Consider the following 16,389-nt stretch of genomic DNA (forward strand, 5'->3'; position numbering starts at 1 on the left):
CCATGTCCATATTTTCTGTGCTAGTTTGAACTGATTTGGATGTGTGCCTCCCGTTTGTTGATGTAAAACATTGCAGTGGTGCTGTCGGTGAGGATCTGTACCGACTGATTTGTCAGCTGTGCTTCGAATGCTTGAAGCGCTTTGAATACTACCAGAACTTCTAGAAGGTTGATGTGGGTCTGTGCTGTGATGCGAGTCCACAGAACATGCGCTGTGTGATGAAGGCGATGAGCCCCACACCCAGAGCGTGATGAGCCTGTTGTAACTACCGCTTGCACCGCTGGATCGTGGAAGGGTTTCCCCTTCAACAGATTCTCCTTTGTCCACAGGCTAAGGTTTTCTACCAGTGTTGGCGAAACGACCACTAGATCGTCCCACTGAACGCTTGCCCGAGACCATTGTTTCGCCACCACTCCTGCATGGGGCGCATGCTCAAACGTGTGTGTGGGACCAGGTAAATGCAAGATGCCATCATGCCGAGCAAACACATTGTTTTGCGTACGCTTATCCGGTGACTGGCTTGATACGGAGGTATTTGCAGTAGCATATTCTGAACTCTTTCCTTTGATGGAAAGACTAATCCTTCTTCCATGTTCATGACAGCTCCTTGGCACAAGGCTTGATTTTTTTTCTTGTGTATTGAGAAGCATAATTGGAAGAGAAGGTTTATGGTTCTTTGAGTGTTTTGCCTGCAAAGTTGGGGTGACTCCCCTGTAATCAACCAGTCGTCCGGGTAGGGGTACACTGGGATTGCTTCCCTGTGTATGTGCATGGCCACCACTGCCACTACCTTGGTGAATACCCTTGGAGCAGATGCTATTCCGAAGGGTAGCACCTTGAAGTGGTATTGCTGGTTTGCTATCTTGAAACGCAAGAATCTTCTGTGCGCTGGGAATATTGAAATATGAAAATAGGCATCTTTCATATCCAATGTTGCCATGTAGTCCCCCCGCTTTAGCATAGGGATTACTTCTTGTAGCAAAGTCATGCAGAACTTTTGTGGCTTGACATAGGTGTTTCCAGGGCGTAGGTCTAATACTGGGCACATTGTTAGATCTTCCTTTGGCACAAGGAAGTATGTTGAATAGATACCCTTGTTTACCTGTCGCTGGAACTATTTTGATTGCGACCTCCTCGAGATTGATGCATTGTTCTTCCTTCGTGGTTGTCTTTTGACGCAGGGGGATGGTTCGAGGGTCGCTGAAGAAGCTGCATGCAATAACCGCACGCTACGGTCGATAGCACCCACTTGTCCAAGGTGATTCCCTCTCACGCATAGGTGAAGTGTGTAATGCGCCCTCCTACTGGAGAGGCATGGGAGGGTACCTGAATTGGGTGATCATTGTTCTGGAGGTGTGGCTCAACTCTGGAAGTGGAGGACCTCCCCCGGCCACGATAACAATGTTGGCCTCTCTGGAAACCTTGAGAGGCTTGACCCTGATTATTTCCCTCTGAATGAGCCCTGACTTTGGTTATAACCTGAACCCCTTTGTGAGATTTGCCCTCGAAATCGACGAAAATTACTTCTGCCTTTTTTGCCTGGTGGCTTATTAGTTAGCTGGCCTAGAGATTTCAGAGTGCCGTACTTTTCTTTGGCAGATTTTAGTGTGGCTTCCACAACCTTCCCAAACAGGACATTGGGTTCTACCGGCATGTTGAGGAGTGTTGCCTGTGTTTTAAGTTTGAAACCAGACTGGCGAAGCCATGCATGGCATTTAATGATGGTTCCTTCGGCAATGATCCTGCATGCATTATCTGCGGCATCTAAGTTGCTTTTTAAGATGCTTCTGGATACCGCCTTGCCATCTGCTACTGCTAGGGACAGTTGAGATTTGAGTGGTTCTGGAGCTGAAGCAATTAGGGTTGCAACCTCATCCCACTTGTGGCAGTAGTAGCTTGCCAACCAAGTGGTACTATTTGCAATCCTTGTTTGAAATGCCGCCGAGGTGGTGACCTTTCTCCCCAGAGTGGACAGTTTTTATTTTTCCTTATTGGTATGCGTTTCCGATGAGGCTAGCAGTGTTCCTGCCCTTTTTCGAGTTGTGGTGACGACAAGAGAATCTGGTTTTAACTGCCCCCTGATATACAGTGGGTCTGTGGGTGCAGGGCGGAGCAGCTTTTCAATACATGGGTTGACTGCCCACAACTGGTTAAGGGTCTCCGGAGAAGGTTGTATCCTTCTTTGAATGGACTGAAGGATTGGTATAAACTTGGGAGACTGCTTTCCTGTTCACGCCCCCCCCGCCCTCAAAATATCTTCCACAAAATCTTTATCTAGCCGAGTTTCTTGGGTCTGAATTTGAAAGTGCCCATTTGCCTTCATGAGCATATCGTTATATAGGGGTTAATTGTCCAATGGTGAATCTGCCACTGGTGGGTCAAGGTTAACGGGAGAGGGCAAGTTGTACACATCCTTGTCATATTAGTATTGGTCTGCCTCTTGCATTGTATCATTGTCCTCATTGTCTGTATTTGGATCATATAGCTCAATACGGACTGGGTCCTTTCAGGGTGAAATAAGACGGGTGTTAGGATGTGACCTCTTTGGTGGGGGCTGAGAGGATGAGGCAGCAGTAGTTGGTGGAGTGGTTTGTAAACTTGGGAAAGCTTGTTTTTTTTTCCCCCGCAAAGATGTCTGCCATGAATGATTCTTCTCATAACCCTATCAACGTCCTCTGAGGTCCATTGAGAGGAACTTGGAATGGACACAAGGTTCTGAGGTGTAGCTTGACCCTGAGGTGTAAGCTCACCCTTGTTCTTCAAGTCTGCAGTTAAAGAATCCTCCCCTGGGAACCCTTTGAGGTTTGGTAGACTTCTCCTTGTGAGAGTGATGGCTCTTTGAGGAGTGTATTTGATTTGTTGGCCTTAAGTAAGCTTTCAGGGACATGTTTTTGCACCAAATGGGTTACACTTGAGCTTTTGGCCGGTTTCAACGTTTGGGTAGATTATCGAACTTCGGCGGTTGTGAGAGGCAAAGCTGCGTCTTCCTACGTTCGGCTGATGGTTTAGACACAGCGTGTGTATTGTCTCTCGACTTTGGGGGCCTGCCGTATGGCAATCGAAACCTTGAGTGCCCGGAGGACAGGGAACTGGTGGACCTTCCCCTCAATGCTGTGTGCAGGCAGGCGTGCGCAGCCGTCGAGTCTCGGCCCCTGGGTAGGTCTTTAGTGTGGGCTGTAGAGTAAGTGCAGCTGCCGCTAAATGTCGTCTCTGTAGTGGAGCCACGGGCCTGTCTATTGGGATCAGGGGCTTGCACTTGGGAATCAATAGGTTCCCCTACGTCATCTGAAAAGACGGTGATGCTGCTGTCGCTGGAGGAACCCTCCACGTCTATGTCGGCCTCGGCCTGCATGGCGTGATGAGCCCAGCGCTTGATTTTTTGGGCCTTAGTGTTTTCGGCTTGAAGAACTTATAGGCTCGACAAAGGCCCTCGTCATGGTCCTGTGCTAGACAAAGGTGCTTGTCTACCACGGGGAACTTTTTATTACAAACAGGGCAGAATTTAAATGGAGTGTTTATTGTTAGTAGAAATGGCAGCGAGGCGAGAATGGAGAGGGTAAATGGCAAAGAGCATGCTCTTCGATCCCTAAGAAATGTCCAGCCCCCACTCTCCCTACTGTGTGGGCCGAGGCCCGCTGCGGCCTTCCAAGGCAAAAGGGGTCCGTCGAATCAAGGTCTTTGTCCGACATTCGTCCTTTTCACCGCCGTCGAAGATGTTGTCGAAAGATGGTGATCAAAAGGATAGAAAGAGTAACTAACTCTAATTAAATATAATCAAATGGCATTAGCCGAAATAGGAACTCTGCGGTTAAGCCTCCGACTATGATGGCAGAAAAAAACTATGTGAGGGACCTCAACGCGTGAAAGACCATGGCTACAATGGACGTCACACTAGGGATAATATTACTGCCATGCCCGGCCGACGTCCCTTTTTGAGTTTCGAAAACAACAACTGTAATACTCTGCAGCTCCCACTAGATGTCGGCCTATGCACGTCATGTGATCTAAGCAGATTCCACAAGCCTCAGAAATAAATATATATATAATATATATCAAATTAAAAAAAGTGACGCATGCACATCTTGCTAGTGCACTCCTTCGACTCGTAGCAATAAATTGCAGAAAAACAGTTGCAAATGCAAAATTACAAAGTGATTTAACAGCAGATATTCCCCATGTCCAGGTAGATAAAAACAGCAGAAAAATTACACGTTTTGCCACACACTTGTAGCTTGCTCACACACATTCATCTCTGTGGCACCATGTAGAGTTATGGCCATCACCACAGTCCATTCATTCCTCCACACCAACTCAAATCATATTACAAAGTGCAGAGAAATGCGTGGACAATCTTACCATATTAATATGCTGTACTAAAATATAATTTATTTGAATGTTTAAAGTTTGATATTGCATGTGTTTGGTGTATACATGGTATACATTACTTACCGTAATCATATTTCTGATGCGTGCATCCGTTTAGATTCACATGCATTCCATAGGCTGACATCTAGTGGTAGTTGCAGAGTATTGCATTGGAAGTTTTCGAAGTTCAAAAAGAGACTTCGACTGTGCATGTTTAATTTTATCCCTAGTGTGATATCAACTGTACCCAAGATATTACTGTTAAAGAGGCCATTTTAAATTCAAGTTGCAAGTGTTCAAACATACTAGTTTGAATTCCATTTCTATCACTAATTATAACACAAAGAACTTGCTTCTTCAGGACCTGGGTTCATAATTAAATCATTACTAGGGCAAGAATGGAGCAGACAACAGACAAATAAAGGCAGAGAGAAAAGTTAAGAAGAACAAGTTACTTCTTACCTTGTAACGTTCTTTCGATGGGATGTTCCTCCGACGTATTCCTTATCTTTGATAATTCGTCTCCAGCTTGCTGGCCTCGGAAATTTTTTCAGTAGAGGGCGCCGCACGTCGACGTCCGCCGAGTCGATGTCCCTCGACGGCCACCGTATCGGCGCCGATGTCACCATGCCCATAAATAGCCGCACGCGGCGTCCGTTGCTCAGTTCCGTTTTGTAGTATAAGAAAAGTCATGCCTGAATTGGCTATTGACCTTGAAGGAGCGTAAGCTGCAACCGCAAGGGAAGTATTACTGCGGGGATGGATGGGAGGGGCGATAAGGAATACGTCAGAGGAACATCCCATCGAAAGAACGTTACAAGGTAAGAAGTAACTTGTTCTTCGAAGGGATTGTGTCATCCGACGTATTCCTTATTTTTGATAGACTCCCATAGCAGTGGCATGTAATTGGAGGTGGGAGTAAGAATGTCATGCACCCCTTAGGGATGGACCGAATGTAATATGGCTTTGCCAAATCTGGTCTCTTGACTAGTGGAGGAATCCAGGTTGTACAATTTTGTGAATGTATGTGCGGACGACCATGTGGCAGCTGCACATATGTCTCTGACCGGTACCCCTCTTTGGAGGGCCGAAGAGGCTGCGATACCCCTGGTTGAATGAGCCCTAAGATTTTGGGGTGGCTCTTTCCCTGTCAGTTTGTAACATTCCAGAATGGCCAAGATAATCCACCTGGAAATGGTTTGTTTTGTTATGTGTAATCCCAACTTGTAACCTGAGTATCCTACAAACAGTTGGTCTGCTTGCCTGATCCTAGCCATTCTGCTGATATAAAAGCTTGGAGCTCGCCTTGGGTCCAGCCTACGTAGTCTTTCTTCCTCTTTCCCCAGATGGGGAAAGAGGGTAGAACGAAGGCAAGGTAATTTCTGAGTAATATGAAATTCAGAAACCACCTTTGGGAGGAAGTTAGGCTTCACCTGTAGGACAACTTTGTCCTTGTGGAAAATTGTATGTGGGGGTTTACAGGAGAGAGCTTGTAGCTCGCTCACCCTCCTAGCAGATGTTAGTGCTACCAATAGGACAGTTTTAAGCGTGAGAAATCTCAGCGAACAAGAGTGAAGTGGTTCGAATGGAGTGCCCATTAGGATGTTTAAGACTAAATTTAAGTCCCATAAGGGAACCTGGAATGGTTTTGGAGGATAAACATTAGTCAATCCCTTGAGAAATTGTAACACTAGAGGTAGTTTGAAATAGGATGGTTCCTCTGCAGTGCGCTTGAAGATTGAAAGCGCTGCGAGATAGCCTTTTACAGTGCCAACTTGAAGGCCTGAGTTTGCCAAGTAGAAACGATAACACTGTTGGTGTACCACATGAAAAAGGGTCGATATTCCTTTCTCTACACCAGCTGCAAAATGTGTTCCAACGGCAGCGGTATAAAGACTTTGTTGCTGGCCTTCTGGCCGAAAGCAACACCTCCATGACATCAGGGAGGTCCCAATCTTTGTACCTCACCCTTTCAGAAGCCAAGCTTGAAGGTTGAGGGTTCTGATGTCTGAATGGAGAACCTGACCTCCCTTCTGCGAGAGAAGATTCTCTTTGAGTGGAAGACGGATTGGAGGGAAGATGGACATATCTAGAAGGTCCGGGTACCAAGTTCTCCTGGCCCAGTCCGGGGCAATTAGGATCATGGTTTTCCGGAATCTTCTCAACCTCCTGATCATTTGAGGAATAACAGGGACTGGTGGAAACGGGTAGAGGAGTGGAAACTCCCAGTCCACTACGAACGCGTCCCCTAGAGCTCCTCTCGGGGGAAATTCCCTTGAACAGAACAGATCGCACTTCCTGTTGGTGCTGGTGACAAACAGATCCACCAGAGGGGTTGCCCAAAGGGCGAAGATCTCTTGAAGGACTTCCTGAGCTAGCTCCCACTCGTGGGAGACTGTGCTCTGCCTGCTCAGAGCGTCCGCTGTCAAGTTTTTCTCTCCAGCTTGGTGGACTGCCAATAGAGAGATTCCTTCTTGAATTGCCCAAAACCAGAGCTGCATAGCCTCTCTGCACAGTGGCAGTGACCCTACGCCTCCTCTTTTGTTGAGGTAGTGCATGGCCACCGTGTTGTCCGTCATTATCAGGACATTTCTCCCCTGTACTGATGGCAGGAAAGCTTTCAGCGCTAGTCTGATCGCTCTCAGCTCTAATAGGTTGATGTGTAGTCTGGACTCCGATGGAGACCAACGACCGCTGATGGTCAAGTCGTTGGCATGGGCTCCCCACCCCGTGAGTGAGGCGTCTGTGACTACTGTTATCTCCGGCCATGGTTGCCAAACAGTTCTCCTTTCAAGATGTTCTCTGGATAGGCCCACCATTGAAGGTCGTGGGCTACCTTGTCCGGAATCCGGAGGAGATCTGTCATTCTCCCTGAGAACTGCGACCACTGAGTTCTCAGTGCCCACTGAAGAGATCTTATTCTCAGGTGGGCCTCTGGCACAAGGAAGATGCAGGATGCCATGAGGCCTAGCAACCACAAAAAGTCGAAGCTGGGAGACGTTGGGCATCTTGAAACTTGTTGACCATCTGCAGAATATCTTGAGCCCTCACATCTGGTGGCGAGGCTTTTCCCAGGGAAGTGTCCAGGACCGCTCCAATGAACTGGAGTCTTTGTGATGGTATCATCTGTGACTTCTTTAAATTGAGAGAGAAGCCCAGTTTGTGAAGGAAGTGGCAGACATAATCTAGCTGGATCTGAGCTTGTTCCGAAGATACAGCCCTGATCAGCCAATCGTCCAGGTAGGGGTAGACGTGGATCCCTTCCCTCCTTAGACTCGCAGCCACTACCGACATTAGCTTGGTGAAGACCCTCGGGGCGGAGGTCATCCCAAATGGCAGAACTCGAAATTGATAATGAGAGTCGCCAATTGCGAACCTCAGGTATTTCCTGTGTTTGAGATGGATTGACACATGGAAATAAGCATCCTGAATGTCCAGGGATACCAGCCAGTCCTGGAGCTGGAGGGCCTGAAGGATCTGAGAGAGAGTTACCATCTTGAACTTGTCCTTCCTGAGAAACTTGTTCAATTCTCGTAAGTCCAGGATAGGTCTCAATCCTCTGTCCTTCTTTGGTATGAGAAAGTAGGGGGGTGGGGAGTACCAGCCCTTGTTCCTGTCCGCTACAGGTACCAGTTCTATGGCACCTTTCTCTAGCAGGTCTATAATTTCCTGCAAGAGGAGCGGATCTGGAACTTTTAGAGAGGTGTGCACCGGTGGATGACTCTGAGGGACGTGTAGAAAGGGTAGGCAGTAACCCTGGGCAACTGTCTCCAATGCCCAAGCATCTGACGTTATAGCCTGCCATTCCGTCACATGGTGAGTTAACCTGCCCCCTACAGGTGTCCTGTGTGGAAAGACCTCAGAGTGGTTTGGGGGCAGCTGATGCAGATGCCGAGGGTAAAGAGGCACCTGCTGCTGCTGCGGCTTTAGTACTTTTGACCCGTCCACCTCGGGTGGATCTCCTTTGGCCTCTTTGAGCCGGCTGTCCTCTGCCTTTCCCGAATGCGGAATAATAGCGAAAGGACTTTCCTCTTCCAGAGGTTCCTGAGGGGTGAAAAGGAGTTTGGTGGATTGCAGCTCCTAATGATTTTGCCGCTGCTTTAGATGTTTGCAACTTTTCCAGACTGTCATCCGCCTTCTTTCCGAATAATGAAGAGCCGTCAAAGGGCATATTCAAAAGTCTGGCCTGTACATCTGGAGCAAAGCCAGACTTTCGCAACCACGCATGCCTGCGGATTGTTGTACTTGCTGCCATGGCCCTGCTGATACTGTCAGCGGAATCGATGCCAGTTTTAAGTGACTCGCACATGGCATCTTTGCCATCTTTAATAATGTTAAGGAAGGCTTCCTTTTCCTCTCCTTCGGGTATGCAGTCAGCCGCTGATGAAGCACACTCCCAGTGTGTGACTGAACCTGGCGAGCGTACAGGTGGCGTTGGACTTCAACGCCATACTACAAGCAGAGAAGACTTTCTTCGCCATAGAATCGTACCTCTTGTCATATCTATCCTATGGGACAGTAGGGTAAGCGGTCCTACTGCTAGATGAAGTTGCCGCTTGGGCCACCAGGCTCTCTGGAGTCAGGTGTTTTGATAAGTATTCAGGGTCAGCCGCAGCTACCCTATACTTCGCTGACAATCTTTTATTGACCGCAGGGATAACTTCAGGAGTTTCCCAATTAGATGTAATTTTCCTTTGTAAAGCTGCATGGAAGGGGACCACAGGATCCTCCTGTGGACCTTTGTCTAATATGTCTGTCAGGTCATCCTGTTGAAAAACAGGCGAAGGCGCAGACCCACCCATAAATTCAATAATTCTTGCAATAAGGGTTCTATAGGGTGTTTCAGCATGTTCCCCTGGGTCTGGCTTAACAAATTACACTTCTGGGAAAGTGTCCATCCCACTTGCCTCATGTAGTGACTCCTGTGGGTCCTTCAACCTTCTTTCCTCAGAGGTGAAATCTTCTGAAACAGGCAGTGTGGTCCTCTGCAACCCAAAGGTTTCCTGGTCAGAATCTTCCCCCTCTTCATAAATTGAAGATAGTCCAGGGTATTCTGACCTCTGAAATGCTCTGAAAACGTCGATGTTGTTGACGCCGATGTGACAGGCTTCGAAGGCGCCGAGAACGGCGTCGAGAAAACTGGAAGAGGCCTCGAAGAACTCGAGAAGATCGGGATCCTACTCGAGGATGTCGACGACGGTCTCGGCGTCGTGCCGGAGGCTCTTGGAATCACCGTTGGCTGTGGAGTAGCCTTGGTCTTCTCTTTCATCGGCGTGGACGATGGCGTCGAGTCGATCGACCGATGCGTCGAAGAACCTTTCGAAGATGGCACCGATCCATGCATCGAAGGAATCTTCGACAACGGCGTCGACGATGGTGCCTTCTTACCCGATGGCTCGTGGCGCTCTCGGGTGGAATGTTTCGCCGGGTGCAGCGACTCGCTGCGTTTTGGTTTTTTGGGTTTTTCACCCGGGGTATCACCCTCAGCTGTCTTCAAGGGGGTCGAGGCCGCTTTCTCGAAGACGCTTAACATTTTCTTTCTGAATATCTCCCACTCAGCCTGAGAGCTATGTTTTGTGGGACAGGAGACCCTTTCTGGGGAAACAGAAGACGACGAGGAAGGGGATCTTCGACATCTCTTCTTTGAGAGTCTTGATCTCGACGAATGGTGGGAGCTACTTCGAGATCTAGAATGGTAATGTTTGACGGCGAGGAGACGAATGCCTCGACTCAGCCGAAGAAACTTTCGAGGAGGTTTTGACTGACTAACCTCTCTCGAGCTTCCCCTTGCGCTCGTTCAAGGCTTTCGCCGTCATGGACATGCAGTCCTCACAGTCCGAACAATGGTGCTCGGCTCCCAAGCACCACAAGCAGATCCTGTGTGGATCAGTTATCGTCATTTTTTTACCGCAGTCTCGACATTTCTTGAAGCCGGATCGCGGCGTCGTCGGTTCCGATGAAGATGCCATCGAGAACGAGTTGGTATATTTGAGTAGATATAGAAGGTTATTCTGACTGAACTGAGCAACGACGTTCCGAGGCCCCACGAAGCGCGGAAAAACAGAACTGAGCAACGGACGCCGCGTGCAGCTATTTATGGGCATGGTGACGTCGGTGCCGATACGGTGGTCTTCGAGGGACATCGACTCGGCGGACGTCGACACGGGGCGCCCTCTAAAATTTCTGAGGCCAGCAAGCTGGAGACGAATTATCAAAGATAAGGAATACGTCAGAGGACACAATCCCTTCAAAAGTGTTTTTTTTTTTTCAATAGAGCAAATGAGATCTGCAGTAATTTCAATGTTACATGAGTTACTAAAAAATAAAAGAAATTATATATGGTACAAATAAGGATTTGTATAAAACCTTTCCTCATCTTGTCTTCTGCCAGAATGTCATTGTATCATATTACACGTTGTGTTGATTGCTAATGGTCCTTGTTAATTTCTATAAATCCAAAAAATCAAAAGTAAAGAATTGATCTCTGTAGACAATTGTTCTGTATTGAGGACATCTTATAGACTGGTTGTAATTAATGGTTTATCCCCAAATTATCATACCTCATTTGAAAATGATCTATCCAATTTCTTAGTCAATTGTGCGAATTTCAGTTCTATATCTAGAACAATAGAGTAATTACTTCCAATAGTGTTACAAAAGGTAAGTAGTCACTCGCGTCGGCTTCACTGTTCTGAACAGTGAAGCCGACGCGAGTGACTACTTCCCTTGTCAAATAACAATGGGATTCGACCCAATACATTTTTCGTGAATAAGAAGTCCGTGAGCCCCAGTGTTGTTCAACATATTAGCCCTAATTTGAAAAAGGCCGTCAGTGGCCGAAACACGTGTAATATTATAAGGGCAACTTTTTTGAGAAAAGATAATAAAATACATTTACAATCACCTTAAATAAGGTGCAATGTCCTGGATCTTCTTTTATGCTTTTGCATATTCTCTTTACTATTTTTGACAGATTTCTTTGTGGCTTACCGTCGGTCCAGTGATTTGCAACAGATCATTGAATGTCAATAATAGAGGGGTTATTGATCCCTGTTTACACTTTGGATCTTTTTGCACTTAATTAAGGTCGAAGGAGTCGCCCAACAGACCAGCTGTAACCTTAAGCCCAGCTTTTTTTTGTCTTTATCTAAAAATAAATACTATTCATAATGTCAAATTTAATTTGGAAAGTGCCACTTTAACATTATACATTTTCCACACAGTCAATGTGGATCAGAGTACCTTCTTGTGTTGGTAATGAAAAAGATTTCATTCATTATCTTTTATACATACAGTTATCTGTACTACTGGGCATTTTGGATCCATAAACCCTTGTTTTACTACCTTGCTGCAGTTTGGGCATTAACAAGGTTTTAAGGGCCTTTCGGTGGGGGTCTATAAAGATTAATTTGCACACCTTTTAGTACTTTAGGCTAGGCATCACACAACACAAAACCAGAAATTCTCAGCCTCATTAACCTATAGTTGCTGAGAATTTCTACTTCGCGCAACTGTGGGCAGCAAACATTCCTTTCCTGCCCCACCCAAGATCTCATGTGTGCTGCTTTGCCTCTCACCATCCTTGCACCCACTCTCACACCACCTCCTCTGCTGATGTGGGCAAGCACGCCTGCCACTTTTTGTCCAGAAGTCAGTCGTCTGCTTTCCTGTGTCTGACTGCACATGCTGTCACATATGGCCCCTGTTCCTCCGCAGCACCAGTTTGCCTTGCCAACCCTGCGCTGCAGAATCACACCAGGTGAGCCCTTACATTTTCTGTTTGTTTCGGTGCCAGGAACCAAGGATTTCCTCAGCATTTCTTGCTAAAACTGCCCCCCTGCCATGATTGCTACTAGCCTTACCAGTCTTTGAAGGGGGCGGAGGATCATGACCATTTGGTACCCGAACCCCTCTCCTTAACTGCTCTCACTTTGCCTGGCACCCAATGGTGGCGATTCGAGCACACACTGCAGACGCTGATGCTTTATAGTAAAATTTAATATTTTCTTACCAGGTTTTAAGACATCAAATGTAAAAGCCAAACAACAAACCATGAAATAAACTGATTGCAGTAAATCCTGGCATTGTGCAGTGCAAAATTAGCGGACCTGTGAGGTGAGTCACAATATTATTTTGATTTACTTGTACTGTTGAATTAGAAATTTCACCTTTTCATATAAAAACACAATAGAAGGCTATTTTTATGCTCCTTGCCACATCACTCCCTCAACTGTGCATCTTAATCTAAGAGAAAACCAGGAAAGGTGCGTAAGATACACATGTTCACACTCACTAAGCAGTGGCATGGAAGTTCACTGTGTGGTTCACAGGAAGATATAGTTGACTCATCAGCTATGCACTGGAATGCACACTTGAATACGACTTCCAGAACAGAGTCCAATTTACCAGGACTTACATCCAGGCATTTTAGAGTACTTTTCAGACTGCAAAAGAACACTAACAAATTCTTGCCACGGGTTTCTGTAAAAACAAAGACCAGGTACTCGCATATTTGCACTGGCTTGAGTAAAACATCAGTATTGATTAAATCCACCAAACTCAGTTGAATCAATCTTTATTGCATTAGAATTAGTCTCTCAATGATAGGCATGATTGCATCAATAGTACGTTTCCCTGTTCATTGAAGTCTTGAGTGCCATTTATAAGTAACACAATTATGCTTTGCCTAACAAAAGGTAAACATTACAAAAATATCCCGATCACAGTTTTAATCAAAATGCATAGTACATAGAAAAAATAAAGCACATTTCGTTCCTGAGATTTAATCTACAGCAAGTTTCCCTTTAAAGTGCACTTTGAAAAGTAGGTGGGTTAGGACAACTCACCGAGAAACGCAAAGCAAGGAACAATCTCTAGTAAATAGCATTTAAGTTAAAGGTCTTGTTCGCATCAGCCGTTTACTCAAAGTTCTAAAATATAAAATATATAATTTAAGCAGAGGAGTGCTGCTCACATTCCCAGAGGTTACTGCTTTTTCGATGTTCTTCTAAATGCAAAAGGACGGTAGTACATTAGCAAAATTCTTATTTCTGAAACCTTTTTAGTGAATCCATTTCAAATTAATGTCATTCATACACCTTACATTTCAATGGGACAATTTGGAACACATAGAATACACGAAAAAAACGTTCCAGGTATCCACTTGCAGACAAGTTTAAATCTGCACCTTAGGTGTTTTCTGATCTATAGCTTTTAATATTTCATTTAATATTGAAAAGATCAAAATTGAAAACCGCTTCTATGAAGAGCATGAAAACAGAGGCAGTGCGCAAGAAAATTGCAACTCTTTTTGAGAAGTGACTTTATGGGACATTGTTTAAATCTTCCGATTCACACCTCTGTGCCAAGTGCAGTTATCCTCCTCCTTTCCCACATGTTCTCTTTTGGAAAGGCAGTGGTTCACTCTTTCACTGAGTTTTAATTCTTTGTTTAAAGTGGCATTACATTTTGAGGGGACATAATTACACTGTGCCAGATGGAAAACGCTCCATCTTTCTGCTAAGGGAATGTGCTGTGCCTTCCGATCAGCTTTTTAGTGCAGTGGAACCGATGAATAGGCTCACAGAGTGCTGCTCCACAAGTAGAAACTAATTGGAGTAGATGACCCTGCCCAACTTATAATGTTAGGGTTTGGTTGTGCTTTGGGGGCAGAGGTCATGCCCTTTTTTGAGAGAGACCTCTGGAGACATCTCAGTTTAGGATAAAAACAGGTCTTCTGAGGTTGGTGGAAACCACTGAAAGACTGTCACTTTAGCAAAATTAAACCATTACCGAACAGTCAACATTCACATTGGAAACCTCCAACAGACCTGGAAAGCATAATTGGTCCTATGCAACAGACAACGCTATAGTTTGCATCTCAAACGGACTTTGGAGTGACAGCACGTTACACATAGAGCCTGACCGCAGAGTGGTGCACCCAGAGCAGGGGTGGACTAGCCTACAGGGAACTCGGACAGATCACATAGAAAACGGGTTGGGCTTGCTCAAAATGTGTAATGTGGGGCCACTTTGAACATTTCCAGGGCCTCTTTTGGTTACCACACCACCCCTGACCCGAGGCTGCTTTTAGCTCCCGGTTCTGCATTCATGCAAAATCTTCATTTTGATGCCTGCACTTAAAGGGCTTGGTGCGAGCACCGGATACTTCAAAATCGGCCATTCTTTCATATCCGAACTTTAGATGACAAGTACACTATCTCAATCTGAGTATTACCTTTTATTGGGTAATGCTTCATAAATGCAAGGTCCAGTTTTTGAGGAGGCAAAAATGAGAGTGGATTCTACAGATGCCTTTCTTTTCCCCCCAGTCAGCCAAACATGAAGTCATAGTAAAGCAACTTCTACAGTGCACTGGCACCTTGGGAATGGCTTCCTGGCCCTGATCGAGTTGAACAAACGATCACTGCAAAGAAACCATTTCAGAAAAGGCCAGCTTTTGGGGGCTTTTTGGAAAGGGGGTTGGCCTGAGCTTGCAAGGGAGAACACTGCACAGCCTGGATACTGAATAAGTGCCATCTTGCCCAAAAGGAGGGGATCGGAGCGCACACCACATGGATTACAACCCATGCACCCCTGTCTCCCAACACAAACATAAGGCACATCTGAATGTTGTATTCTCTTTTGCCCAGTAACTGTTCAAAATTCAGTCAAAAAAAAAGCACAGCACGAATTCCAGTCACACCGACTAAATCCAATTCTAACTTCTCTGGAAGAGCTGCTCCACTCGGTCAGAACCCAAATAATGGATGCAGAGTTGCAGAGTCATTGCTGCAGGTCCTGGGAACGCAAGCAGGAACATATTGTTCCTGCGTTCTTAATGATTTATAGTATGCTACTGTACTCTAAAACGTTGTGGGAAAGTTTGCTGCTCGGAAGTAACTTCAGCAGCACCGTCCCGGTTGGGTTTACAGAGAGCGGAATGACTGAGTCTGGCTTCTGCCAACCGAGGTGATTTCTGAATGGAAGGATCTGAGTGACGATGCAGCCCTTTTTGCAAGGTGAACCTCCCCCAATGAAAAATAACTGTAGTCGGAAGGCCCTCGGACTACCAATCTCACGTCTGTTGACCACAGCAGCGGCAAAGGATGCATTTGATAAAGGTCGCTCCCAAAGTTCAAATTCGTCCATCTGAAACAAAACAAAGGATCTTTCAGAAAAACAAAGTACAAATCTAAAATGAAGCATTCAACACGTGTGTGTGTGGGGGGGGGGGCGGAGGAGGCGGGGTTGGGGTAAGGGAGAGGGGGGTATTGCAGATCTGTTAGTATTTGCATAGCTGGAAGAGCAAGGAATTTGAGGTACAGCAGATGGCTGTGAACTCAACTAGCATCAAGAAACCAGACACTTATGATCATTTATTCACCCATATATTCCGAATCCGGAAATCACTTTAAAGCAAGTGATGGTAATGCTGAGAAGGCATCGCCCCAAAAGCAGCTTGATATAAAGGACTTCAACGTCAGCTGCATAGTTCAACATTTACTAAGAAATCTTCACGGTTAATATTGACATCTTTCGGGCAGTAAAAACTGCAACACATTTTTAAACGTTTGATTAGTGCTTAAAAGAAAATGCAATACGTTTTAGTTTTGACTCTGAAGTGGCACCCTGGTGTCACTTGCGCTATAGTGCCACTTAAGACCCAAAACTATTGGCAAAGCCTAATATGTAAAGGAGCACAAATAAAAGATGGGATACGGGTAAGGACAGGGCTTCCAATGCGAGGAAGGTTTTGTTAGATGGTCAAAATGGTAAAAAGCCAATGACACATGGCCATTACCACCCACTACCTGCCTGAACACCCTCTCCTCCCTTGGGATAGTTTGGAGCTAGCTATCGGCTGGTACCAAATTATGGGCCTCATTACGTGTTTGGCGGTAAATCGTCGGATTTACTGTCAAACTAGATTACCATTGCCACTCCGTCCCATGGACAGGGCATTACGAGTGGTGGCACAGTGGCATTAGTCCCCATTTTTGCATTGCATGGGACTAAACGGTA

At 45.9% G+C, this 16,389-nt stretch overlaps 1 protein-coding gene across 2 annotated transcripts in view; it reads right to left on the reverse strand.

The window, feature by feature from the left end:
- Window positions 1–12,924: 12,924 nt before the first annotated feature.
- Window positions 12,925–16,389, reverse strand: part of GLA (galactosidase alpha) — a 302,341-nt gene continuing 298,876 nt past the window's right edge. The window contains exon 7 of one of the 2 annotated variants that reach the window (XM_069613036.1): window positions 12,925–15,516. In XM_069613036.1, the coding sequence (XP_069469137.1) occupies window positions 15,211–15,516 (306 nt within the window). In that variant the 3' untranslated portion in view covers window positions 12,925–15,210. The remainder of the gene's footprint in view (window positions 15,517–16,389) is intronic. The other variant, XM_069613037.1, reaches the window with a different exon arrangement.

The sequence above is a fragment of the Ambystoma mexicanum genome, chromosome 5p, assembly GCF_040938575.1.
Source record: "Ambystoma mexicanum isolate Mex_15411 chromosome 5p, UKY_AmexF1_1, whole genome shotgun sequence".
Lineage (NCBI taxonomy): Eukaryota > Metazoa > Chordata > Amphibia > Caudata > Ambystomatidae > Ambystoma > Ambystoma mexicanum.